Source organism: Salvelinus alpinus, chromosome 20 (genome assembly GCF_045679555.1).
Source record: "Salvelinus alpinus chromosome 20, SLU_Salpinus.1, whole genome shotgun sequence".
Taxonomy (NCBI): Eukaryota; Metazoa; Chordata; class Actinopteri; order Salmoniformes; family Salmonidae; genus Salvelinus; species Salvelinus alpinus.
In genome coordinates this window covers 24,423,060-24,434,903 of record NC_092105.1, presented here as the reverse complement: position 1 = coordinate 24,434,903, position 11,844 = coordinate 24,423,060, and the positions used below count along the sequence as shown (strand labels likewise).

Below are 11,844 nucleotides of genomic sequence, written 5' to 3'. Positions count from 1 at the left end.
CAACAGCACAAAGGGCAAGAAGGTAGAGACAACAATACATCACACAAAGCAGCCACAACTGTCAGTAAGAGTGTCCATGATTGAGTCTTTGAATGAAGAGATTGAGATAACTGTTCAGTTTGAGTGTTTGTTGCAGCTCATTCCAGTTGCTAGCTACAGCGAACTGAAAAGACGAGCGACCCAGGGATGCGTGTGCTTTGGGGACCTTTAACAGAATGTGACTGGCAGAACGGGTGTTGTATGTGGAGGATGGGGGCTGCAGTAGATATCTCAGATACCTTTGCAGAGGGACAGGGTTATATCAAGAACCGTTTTGATCGGAAGAATCCTTTTTGGAAGACAATGGTTCTAATTGAACCTTTAATCTTAGAACTGTTTTTGGAAGAAAGGGCTCTATGATGATTATTTGGAAGGTAAGAAGGAGTCTTTGGAAGATAAGAAGGGTTCTCCATAGAACTATATATCATATTTCCCAGCATGCTCTATTGCAGGGAGATTTTAAGAATTAATTTCTGTAATTTCTGTGTTTTTGTATGTACATTGATTGGTTGATAAATGTTATGCTACACAAAGATAAATAACATTAAGTTTCTAAACTAATCCAATCTGTTGGATGTATAGCACCTGTTACTGAGATGGTTGTTCCAGTTCAGATGGTTGAGGTGGTCTCTGTATTCAGCCCTCCCTACCTTGGCAGTCATTCTGAATGCAGGTTGCGGGTGATTAACAATTCCACTTGTTGTATATCTTAACTGTGGCAGGATTCCAATAGCAATTAAACATCATTTTGCAAGCCAGCATAATGTGACTTTCAGGCCTGATGTGGCCTGTAAACCAGGAGATTCCTAACACCACTGTGTTAGGGTATACAGTGAGCTCCAAAATTACTTTCACCCCTGACTGGCAATTCACAAACAATACTTAAAGAAATATAAACAATATAATTATAGAGATAAACTCAAAATACCAACATGTGAGAAATACTGTACTTTATTAATGTTGCAAACACACTACGCCGCTAGGGACTCAAATCCTGCAGTGCCAGACGTGTCCCCCTGCTTATGCCAGTACATGTCCAGGCCCGTCTGAAGTTTGCTAGAGAGCATTTGGATGATCCAGAAGAAGATTGGGAGAATGTCATATGGTCAGATGAAACCAAAATAGAACTTTTTGGTAAAAACTCAACTCGTCGTGTTTGGAGGACAAAGAATGCTGAGTTGCATCCAAAGAACACCATACCTACTGTGAAGCATGGGGGTGGAAACATTATGCTTTGGGGCTGTCATGCTGCAAAGGGAGATTTTCAGTGAAAACCTCCTTCCATCAGCAAGGGCATTGAAGATGAAACGTGGCTGGGTCTTTCAGCATGACAATGATCCCAAACACACCGCCCGGGCAACGAAGAAGTGGCTTCGTAAGAAGCATTTCAAGGTCCTGGAGTGGCCTAGCCAGTCTCCAGATCTCAACCCCATAGAAAATCTTTGGAGGGAGTTGAAAGTCCGTGTTGCCCAGCAACATCCCCAAAACATCACTGCTCTAGAGGAGATCTGCATGGAGGAATGGGCCAAAATACCAGCAACAGTGTGTGAAAACCTTGTGAAGACTTACAGAAAACGTTTGACCTCTGTCATTGCCAACAAAGGGTATATAACAAAGTATTGAGATAAACTTTTGTTATTGACCAAATACTTATTTTCCACCATAATTTGCAAATAAATTCATTAAAAATCCTACAATGTGATTTTCTGGAATTTTTTTCTCTCATTTTGTCTGTCATAGTTGAAGTGTACCTATGATGAAAATGACAGGCCTCTCTCATCTTTTTAAGTGGGAGAACTTGCACAATTGGTGGCTGACTAAATACTTTTTTGCCCCACTGTATTTATTGCCTCACCCCCCTTATCTTACCTCATTTGCACACAATGTATATAGACTTTTTCTATTGTATTACTGACTGCATGTTTGTTTATTCCATGTGTAACTCTGTGTTGTTGTTTGTGTCGCACTGCTATGCTTTATCTTGGCCAGGTCGCAGTTGTAAATGAGAACTTGCTCTCAACTAGCCTACCTGGTTAAATAAAAAATAAAAAATAAACATAGAGGGTTATATATAGAACCCTCTGCAAAGGGTTCTACTCAGTACTAAAAAGGGTTCCTCTATGGGGACAAACCGAAGAACCCTGTATGGTTCTACTTAGCAACTTTCTCTAAGACTGTAATGTTGTATGGTGTGGAAAACACAAAGGCAGGGTAAAGATAAGTTATGTAATGTTTTAAACTCACTCTCAGAAAGCTGTCCAAGGATCCATTCTCCATGTATTCAGTTACTATCATCACAGGTTTACCTGAAGAGAGAAGAGAAACCCCCAGGTTAGACCATTTTTCATATATGGCAAAACACATTTACGCACATGCACGCATACACACAGACACACAGACACACAGACACACAGACACACAGACACACAGACACACAGACACACACACACACACACACACACACACACACACACACACACACACACACACACACACACACACATTGGGTTCAGCAGTGCTTCCTCTAGCTGGATGAAAGGGCCCATGCAGGGCTGAGTGTACATGTCCTCTGGGTCACCTGTCAGAGAAACATCTTTATTCCAGCAGCAGCAGAAACGGTTACTATAAATCTGGATTGTTATCATCTGGCCCTGATTCACTAGACCAGAGGAGAGGAGAGGAAACCAGAAGAGAGGCAAGGAGAGGAGAGGAGAGCAGAGGAGAGGAGAGGAGAGCAGAGGAGAGGAGAGGGGACCACAAGAGAGGAGACCAGAGGAGAGGAGAGGAGACCACAAGAGAGGAGACCAGAGGAGAGGAGAGGAGACCAGAGGAGAGGAGACCAGACCAGAGGAGAGCAGAGGAGAGCAGAGGAGAGCAGAGCAGAGGAGAAGAGAGCAGAGGAGAGGAGACCAGAGAAGACCAGAGGAAAGCAAAGGAGAGGAGGCCAGAGGAGAGGAGAGGAGATGAGAGGAGAGCAGAGGAGAGGAGACCAGAGGTAAGGAGACCAGAGGTAAGGAGAGGAGACCAGAGGAGAGGAGACCAGAGGAGATGAGAGGAGACCAGAGAAGAGGAGAACAGGTTTAGAACCGGTAGAAACGAGGGGGGAAATGACTTCAAGTCAGCCGTAGTCAAATGAACAGGACTGCTGTCACGACAGGTTTGTGTCAGATGGTTATGGGCTCCCCCTCTTCACCCTCCCTCCCTCACTCTCTATTTCTCACTTTCCCTCTTTATCTATCGCTCTCCCGCACCCTCCCCATCCCTCTCTCCACCTCCTTCTATCCCCCCTCTCCGTCATGCATGTTGTAAATGTATCAAAGTGAAACTCCACATCTGGCAACGCAGAACTCATTTACAGATCTGTCAGAGGAAGGGGATGATGGACCCTGCTGTAAAAAGAAACACATTTATAACCCTCGTTGGAAAAATAAACGTCAATTAATAAAACTGGCTGCCTCACAAACTGCTTGCGTATAAATGGTGAGCTAAAACAAGACTAGGTTTGGTCAGAGCAGTGGTTCAACGTTACCACAACCAGCAGCTTTCATTTTCTGCTGGGTTGAGTACCGGCACCATTTATAGAAAATAATCTCATGAACTACAAACCCAGGAACTGTAAAATTAAAGTGAGTGAGGACACCTTTTTTATTCCATCTCATGAACTAGGTCTAGATTTTACAGTGTAGTGATACGGGCTGACTAACTGACAGTCCAACCTGCTACTCATCTAGATAATAACAGCACTTTCCCTTCAAATAAGAAGGTCTGCTGGTCCAAACACAGCCATAGACATAATTAAACACCTCCCTCTATAAAACCCTGATGAATTGGTTCAACACCCCCCTCTAAAAGACCCTGATGGATTGGTCCAACACCCCTCTCTATAAGACCCTGATGGATTGGTCCAACACCCCCCTCTATAAGACCTTGATGGATTGGTCCAACACCCCCCTCTATAAGACCCTGATGGATTGGTCCAACACCCCCCTCTATAAGACCCTGATGGATTGGTCCAACACCCCCCTCTATAAGACCCTGATGGATTGGTCCAACACCCCCCTCTATAAGACCTTGATGGATTGGTCCAACACCCCCCTCTATAAGACCCTGATGGATTGGCCCAACACCCCCCTCTATAAGACCCTGATGGATTGGTCCAACACCCCCCTCTATAAGACCCTGATGGATTGGTCCAACACCCCCCTCTATAAGACCCTGATGGATTGGCCCAACACCCCCCTCTATAAGACCCTGATGGATTGGCCCCACACCCCACTCTATAAGACCCTGATGGATTGGTCCAACACCCCCCTCTATAAGACCCTGATGGATTGGCCCAACACCCCCCTCTATAAGACCCTGATGGATTGGCCCAACACCCCCCTCTATAAGACCCTGATGGATTGGCCCAACACCCCCCTCTATAAGACCCTGATGGATTGGCCCAACACCCCCCTCTATAAGACCCTGATGGATTGGTCCAACACCCCCCTCTATAAGACCCTGATGGATTGGCCCAACACCCCCCTCTATAAGACCCTTTATAGTTTCAGATAAAACAGACTCCCTAAACCTCCTCCCCTTTTTCTCCTCTCCTCTTTGCTCCTCTCCTCTGTGGTGTGTGTGTGTGTGTGTGTGTGTGTGTGTGTGTGTGTGTGTGTGTGTGTGTGTGTGTGTGTGTGTGTGTGTGTGTGTGTGTGTGTGTGTGTGTGTGTGTGTGTGTGTGTGTGTGTGTGTGTGTGTGCAGCCCTTAGCGGTGCAGCCAAAAGCAGCAGCAGGGTTAATGAGGTGTGACAGTCTCTGGATTATTAAGAATTAACAGGACTGGGTTAATAAATCACCCTACGCCACAGACAGGACTGTGTGTGTGTGTGTGTGTGTGTGTGTGTGTGTGTGTGTGTGTGTGTGTGTGTGTGTGTGTGTGTGTGTGTGTGTGTGTGTGTGTGTGTGTGTGTGTGTGTGTGTGTGTGTGTGTGTGTGTGTGTGTGTGTGTGTGTGTCCGTTCCCACTTGCCAACCAAACCCCTAAGAGCCTGCTCTCAATCATAGAGTACCCCTCCAACACACACACACACACACACACACACACACACACACACACACACACACACACACACACACACACACACACACACACACACACACACACACACACACACACACACACACACGTTCTCGTTCTGTCCTAAAAACAGAAACAAACCGCAGTCATTTACAATTAGTCCTGGTATTATTCACCTTCAGGGCTTTAATAATGAGTGCTGTAAGATTTATGAGACAAATAAAATCCCTATATGATGAAGCCTTGAACAAGGCCATTTTGCATTCCTGTCCAGATTCTATTTACAGCCAGATGAATGGGAAACATACTGTGTCTGAGTGGGTTTTCATTGACTTTGCTAAGTAACTGGTCCTGTCATAATGCAGACAGTCTTCACATGGCACAGTGGCTTTATCTAACTGTCAACTAGAATACACAGGATTTCCTTTTGTTTCCATGGCAACAAACAAAAAAATGATAAGCAGCGACCATATCATAATCCTTATGAATATTCAGAACTTAAATAGAACTTCTTCAAGGCAACCAAGTTAATTTATGTATTTTTTAACATGTCATTATAGATATCGTATAACTATATTCAACTGTATCATGATTCAGAAATCCATGGCTTGGCTACAACTGGATATGAAACATCATTAAAACAGATCTGTTCTGGCTTGCTGGTCAAGTTGACCTAAACTGGCTAACCTCTGTAAAGTTTTACTGTGAGTTTAACAGGCCTGCCTGTGGAATGATCAGTTCATCTGTTGCAGAGCAATCAGAGGGAGATATTTTACAGGTTTAACTCTTCAGTATAACGACACGGCCAGAACTGCAGTATAATGGTAATGTGGGTGTGTGTGCGTGTGATCACGCGTGTGTAGTGAAGACCGGCTCTGATTGTGGACCAGAGGTCAAAGCAATTATTTCACAGTTTTTCGAGTCATTTCCTTTTAGAGAACTGAGAATGTGTTGGTGTGTGAGCCTAGCTGTGTTAAGGAGCCTCGGGAGGGAGGCTAAGATTTAAACATATAGGGACTGTTTGATCAGGTGACATTGATCTGGTGAGATTCAAGCCATTGGAACTCAATAAAAATGGCTTCTCTTGTAAAGGTGTTGGCCAGCTTCATATCATTGTTCAGTGTACAACTAATGACACATTCTGTCCAAGGTTCTCTCTGGGCAGAATGCGTGAGGCATAGCCTACTTCATATATAAATGTCACGCCAAGATTTAGTGAGTGAGACGTTGTTTATCTCTCATTTTGACTGTATAGTAAGATATGGTCTGTACGTACTCCTGGTGACCACTCCCTCCAGCCTGATGATGTTTGGATGGTCAAACTGTCCCATGATGGACGCTTCAGACAGGAAGTCCCGCCTCTGTTTGTCGGTGTATCCTGCCTTCAGAGTCTTGATGGCCACACAGTTCTCCTTCTTACTGGGCAGACGCAGACGACCGCTGCACACCTCCCCAAACTCACCTACAAAAACACAAATATAGCCACACAGAGCGTTAATAACACACACAATCTCTCACACCAAGGACCTGAGGCATTGACACTAAGGACCTGAGACGCTGACACCAAGGACCTGAGGTGCTGACACCAAGGACCTGAGACGCTGACACCAAGGACCTGAGGTGCTGACACCAAGGACCTGAGACGCTGACACCAAGGACCTGAGGTGCTGACACCAAGGACCTGAGACGCTGACACCAAGGACCTGAGGTGCTGACACCAAGGACCTGAGATGCTGACACCAAGGACCTGAGGTGCTGACACCAAGGACCTGAGACGCTGACACCAAGGACCTGAGACGCTGACACCAAGGACCTGAGACGCTGACACCAAGGACCTGAGGTGCTGACACCAAGGACCTGAGACGCTGACACCAAGGACCTGAGGTGCTGACACCAAGGACCTGAGACGCTGACACCAAGGACCTGAGGTGCTGACACCAAGGACCTGAGACGCTGACACCAAGGACCTGAGGTGCTGACACCAAGGACCTGAGATGCTGACACCAAGGACCTGAGGTGCTGACACCAAGGACCTGAGACGCTGACACCAAGGACCTGAGACGCTGACACCAAAGACCTGAGGTGCTGACACAAAGGACCTGAGGTGCTGACACCAAGGACCTGAGGTGCTGACACCAAGGACCTGAGGTGCTGACATAAAGGACCTGAGGTGCTGACACCAAGGACCTGAGGCGCTGACACCAAGGACCTGAGGTGCTGACACCAAGGACCTGAGACACTGGCACCTAGGACCTGAGCAGCTGACACCAAGGACCTGAGGCGCTGGCACCTAGGACCTGAGGCGCTGGCACCAAGGACCTGAGGTTACAAGCTTGTATTGATGACTTTTCATCAGAATAACTGTTATCATTTATTTCAGTTGGATCAGACCAGTCTGAAATTCTTGCCTAATTTCATCACACACGGTTGGCCAGTATAAGCATGTGCAGTCATATGTCCTTCTTGAAATCCAACTCCCTCACTGAGATAACAATGACTAATTGAACATTGACTACATTGGTCACAGTCTATAAATGCCCCCTCTACTTTCCATATCATATAAAGCACTATGAGAGGTTATCAGAGCTGACAAATTCTCATTCCAGCATGGTGATGACATACAGTATGATCAAGCTGTAGTATCCCTCTGAGGTACAGAGCCTCTCTGGAGAATAGTTTCCCTAGGCAGGGCTTGTGGTAAAGAGACCACTTCAAAGTCAGAATGGGAGGTCAAGCATTGCTCTGATAAGGCTGGGGACAGGGACTTGGCCAAAGAAGAGAGGGTGTGTTTGTGTAGGACAGTGATGTTACAGCTAAGACATATGGACCCGGTCCATGCCCTTTCTCCTGTATGATCATTTCCCATAGAGGAGTCGGATCAGAGATACAGGGTTGGCACGAAGTCAGAGACACACACACGCAAGTACTGGCCTGAGATTGGGTCTGGAAGGACATTGAATAATTACAGGCTGTCTAAAGAGAGCAGCACGCTGCTTGCTGGGCTGTTGTTGGAGCTAGGCTGAGCTGGGCTGTTGTTGGAGCTAGGCTGAGCTGGGCTGTTGTTGGAGCAAGGCTGAGCTGGGCTGTTGTTGGAGCTAGGCTGAGCTGGGCTGTTGTTGGAGCTAGGCTGAGCTGGGCTGTTGTTGGAGCTAGGCTGAGCTGGGCTGTTGTTGGAGCTAGGCTGAGCTGGGCTGTTGTTGGAGCTAGGCTGAGCTGGGCTGTTGTTGGAGCTAGGCTGAGCTGGGCTGTTGTTGGAGCTAGGCTGAGCTGGGCTGTTGTTGGAGCTAGGCTGACCTGGGCTGTTGTTGGAGCTAGGCTGAGCTGGGCTGTTGTTGGAGCTAGGCTGAGCTGGGCTGTTGTTGGAGCTAGGCTGAGCTGGGCTGTTGTTGGAGCTAGGCTGAGCTGGGCTGTTGTTGGAGCTAGGCTGAGCTGGGCTGTTGTTGGAGCTAGGCTGACCTGGGCTGTTGTTGGAGCTAGGCTGAGCTGGGCTGTTGTTGGAGCTAGGCTGAGCTGGGCTGTTGTTGGAGCTAGGCTGACCTAGGCTGTTGTTGGAGCTAGGCTGACCTGGGCTGTTGTTGGAGCTAGGCTGAGCTGGGCTGTTGTTGGAGCTAGGCTGACCTGGACTGTTGTTGGAGCTAGGCTGAGCTGGGCTGTTGTTGGAGCTAGGCTGAGCTGGGCTGTTGTTGGAGCTAGGCTGAGCTGGACTGTAGTTGGAGCTAGGCTGAGCTGGGATGTTGTTGGAGCTAGACTGAGCTGGGCTATTGTTGGAGCTAGGCTGAGCTGGGCTGTTGTTGGAGCTAGGCTGAGCTGGGCTGTTGTTGGAGCTAGGCTGAGCTGGGCTGTTGTTGGAGCTAGGCTGAGCTGGGCTGTTGTTGGAGCTAGGCTGAGCTGGGCTGTTGTTGGAGCTAGGCTGACCTAGGCTGTTGTTGGAGCTAGGCTGACCTGGGCTGTTGTTGGAGCTAGGCTGAGCTGGGCTGTTGTTGGAGCTAGGCTGACCTGGGCTGTGGTTGGAGCTAGGCTGAGCTGGGCTGTTGTTGGAGCTAGGCTGAGCTGGGCTGTTGTTGGAGCTAGGCTGAGCTGGACTGTAGTTGGAGCTAGGCTGCGCTGGGCTGTTGTTGGAGCTAGACTGAGCTGGGCTGTTGTTGGAGCTAGGCTGAGCTGGGCTGTTGTTGGAGCTAGACTGAGCTGGACTGTAGTTTGAGCTAGGCTGAGCTGGGCTGTGGTTGGAGCTAGGCTGTGGTTGTAGCTAGACTGACCTGGGCTGTGGTTGGAGCTAGGCTGAGCTGGGCTGTGGTTGTAGCTAGACTAACCTGGGCTGTGGTTGTAGCTAGACTGACCTGGGCTGTGATTGGAGCTAGGCTGAGCTGGGCTGTAGTTGGAGCTAGGATGAGCTGGGCTGTGGTTGGAGCTAGGCTGAGCTGGGCTGTGGTTGTAGCTAGACTGACCTGGGCTGTGGTTGGAGTTAGGCTGAGCTGGGCTGTAGTTGGAGCTAGGCTGAGCTGGGCTGTGGTTGGAGCTAGGCTGAGCTGGGCTGTGGTTGGAGCTAGGCTGAGCTGGGCTGTGGTTGGAGCTAGGCTGAGCTGGGCTGTGGTTGGAGCTAGGCTGAGCTGGGCTGTGGTTGGAGCTAGGCTGTGGTTGGAGCTAGGCTGAGCTGGGCTGTGGTTGGAGCTAGGCCGTGGTTGGAGCTAGGCTGAGCTGGGCTGTGGTTGGAGCTAGGCTGTAGTTGGAGCTAGGCTGAGCTGGGCTGTGGTTGGAGCTAGGCTGAGCTGGGCTGTGGTTGGAGCTAGGCTGTGGTTGGAGCTAGGCTGAGCTGGACTGTAGTTGGAGCTAGGCTGAGCTGGGCTGTGGTTGGAGCTAGGCTGTGGTTGGAGCTAGGCTGAGCTGGGCTGTAGTTGGAGCTAGGCTGAGCTGGGCTGTGGTTGGAGCTAGGCTGTGGTTGGAGCTAGGCTGAGCTGGGCTGTGGTTGGCCAGTGGATAGGCTGGGAGATGACCAACACCAGGATCAGTATTACCCCACCCTCCACCCTCCACCCTCCACCCTCCACCCTCCACCCTCCATCCTCCATCCTCCATCCTCCATCCACTCCTCTGATGAGCAGGGAAGAGCTGTGATTAATGACACAAACTCTCCCTCCGCTTTCTTAGGCTTTGATGTGTGCAGGTCATCTGTAAGATGGTGCAGCTGCCCTGTGTTGTAGCATGTCTCTATGTGCTCTCCCACTGCCTGCTATTCCCATGAATCACAATGCATTAACTTCATGTCTACACTCCTGCTGAAGACATCTGGGAGAGAGGGAAGAGGAGCGAGGTGGAGAAAGGGTGAAAAAGAAAGGAGAGGAGAGGTTTAGAAAATAAATGAGAGAGAGGAGAGAGGGAGCTGTGGGGAATGTCAAACAATATCCCATCTGGAGGTGCGATAACGTTACCCATACTCCTCTGCTCCAGTAGCACACACTCTATTAAAAGCAGTGAGGCAGCGAGGACTTTTCACTCCATCCCTCTATCCATCCCTCTTTTTACTCCTTTCATTTCCCTCTCTACATCCACATTTCTCCATCCATCCCTTCCTCTCACTTCCTGCACTCCCCACCACTCAATCCATCCCTATATCCATACCACCTTTCTCTCCCACCCATCCCTCATTCTTCCTCTCTTCTTCCCTCCATCCCTCCCTCCCTCCCTCCCCCGCCTCACCCTCTCTCCGTTGCAGAAGAGGAGTAAAACACAGGACTCTCCAGCTGAAGTGTTAAATGAATCTCATTCTCACTGCTACATTTAGAACAAACACCTTACTATCAAATAGCTTCTCTTTGTGCCTCTGAATACCAATACGTTGGAATGTGTGTGACGTATCTTTGGGATCACTGTGAATGCTACTGTGGGAAAGTTTGTTCAATATGTATTAGGTAATCGTATATGAATGCTACAGTATATGTTATTGACGTGTGTGTGTGTGCATGCATATGTTTGTGCGCGTGTGTGCATGCATGCACATACAGGTGCATGCATGTGTCTCTGTGTGCCTATGTGACACTGTGTGTCATGTCTCTGGTCTCACCTGCTCCCACCACCTTGTCGATGGCGATACAGGAAGCATCCAGCTCCTTGGCAAACTCATGGACGGCCTGACTGGGGTCTTCATAGGTGTGAGGGTCTACGTAGGTCCTTATACCTGGCAGACGCACTGAGGGGAAGGGGGGGGTGTAATGTCTACTGTTAATTTTGTATTGTTTATTTCACTTTTGTATATTATCTATATCACTTAAACATATGTTTCCCATGCCAATAAAGCCCTTCAATTGAAATTGAATTGATGTGAGAGAGAGAGTTAGTAACAGTCTTATTGAGACAATCAGAGAGAGAGAGAGAGAGAGAGAGAGAGATTTTCCCTTTTGTACTTTAACCATTTGTACATCATTACAACACTGTAAATATACATAATATGACATTTGTAATGTCTTTATTCCTTTGGAACTTCTGTGAGTGTAATGTTTACTGTTCATTTTTATTGTTTATTTCACTTATGTTTATTATCTACTTAACATATGTTTCCCATGCCAATAAAGCCCCTTGAATTGAATTGAAATGAATTGAGAGAGAGAGAGAGAGAGAGAGAGAGAGAGAGAGAGAGAGAGAGAGAGAGAGAGAGAGAGAGAGAGAGAGAGAGAGAGAGAGAGAGAGAGAGAGAGAGAGAGAGAGAGAGAGAGAGAGAGAGAGAGAGAGAGAGAGAGAGAGAGAGAGAGA

The 11,844-nt window shown here is 48.1% G+C and overlaps 1 protein-coding gene across 2 annotated transcripts in view; it reads right to left on the bottom strand.

Annotated features, from left to right (window-relative positions):
• The window catches only part of LOC139546548 (ephrin type-A receptor 3-like), a 148,785-nt gene that overhangs the window by 24,212 nt on the left and 112,729 nt on the right, over window positions 1-11,844 (bottom strand). For both annotated transcript variants that reach the window (XM_071355052.1, XM_071355051.1), the window contains exons 10-12: window positions 11,159-11,284; window positions 6,377-6,562; window positions 2,284-2,345 (exon numbers count right to left, since the gene is read on the bottom strand). In XM_071355052.1, coding sequence (XP_071211153.1) covers window positions 2,284-2,345; window positions 6,377-6,562; window positions 11,159-11,284 — 374 coding nt within the window. The remainder of the gene's footprint in view (window positions 1-2,283; window positions 2,346-6,376; window positions 6,563-11,158; window positions 11,285-11,844) is intronic.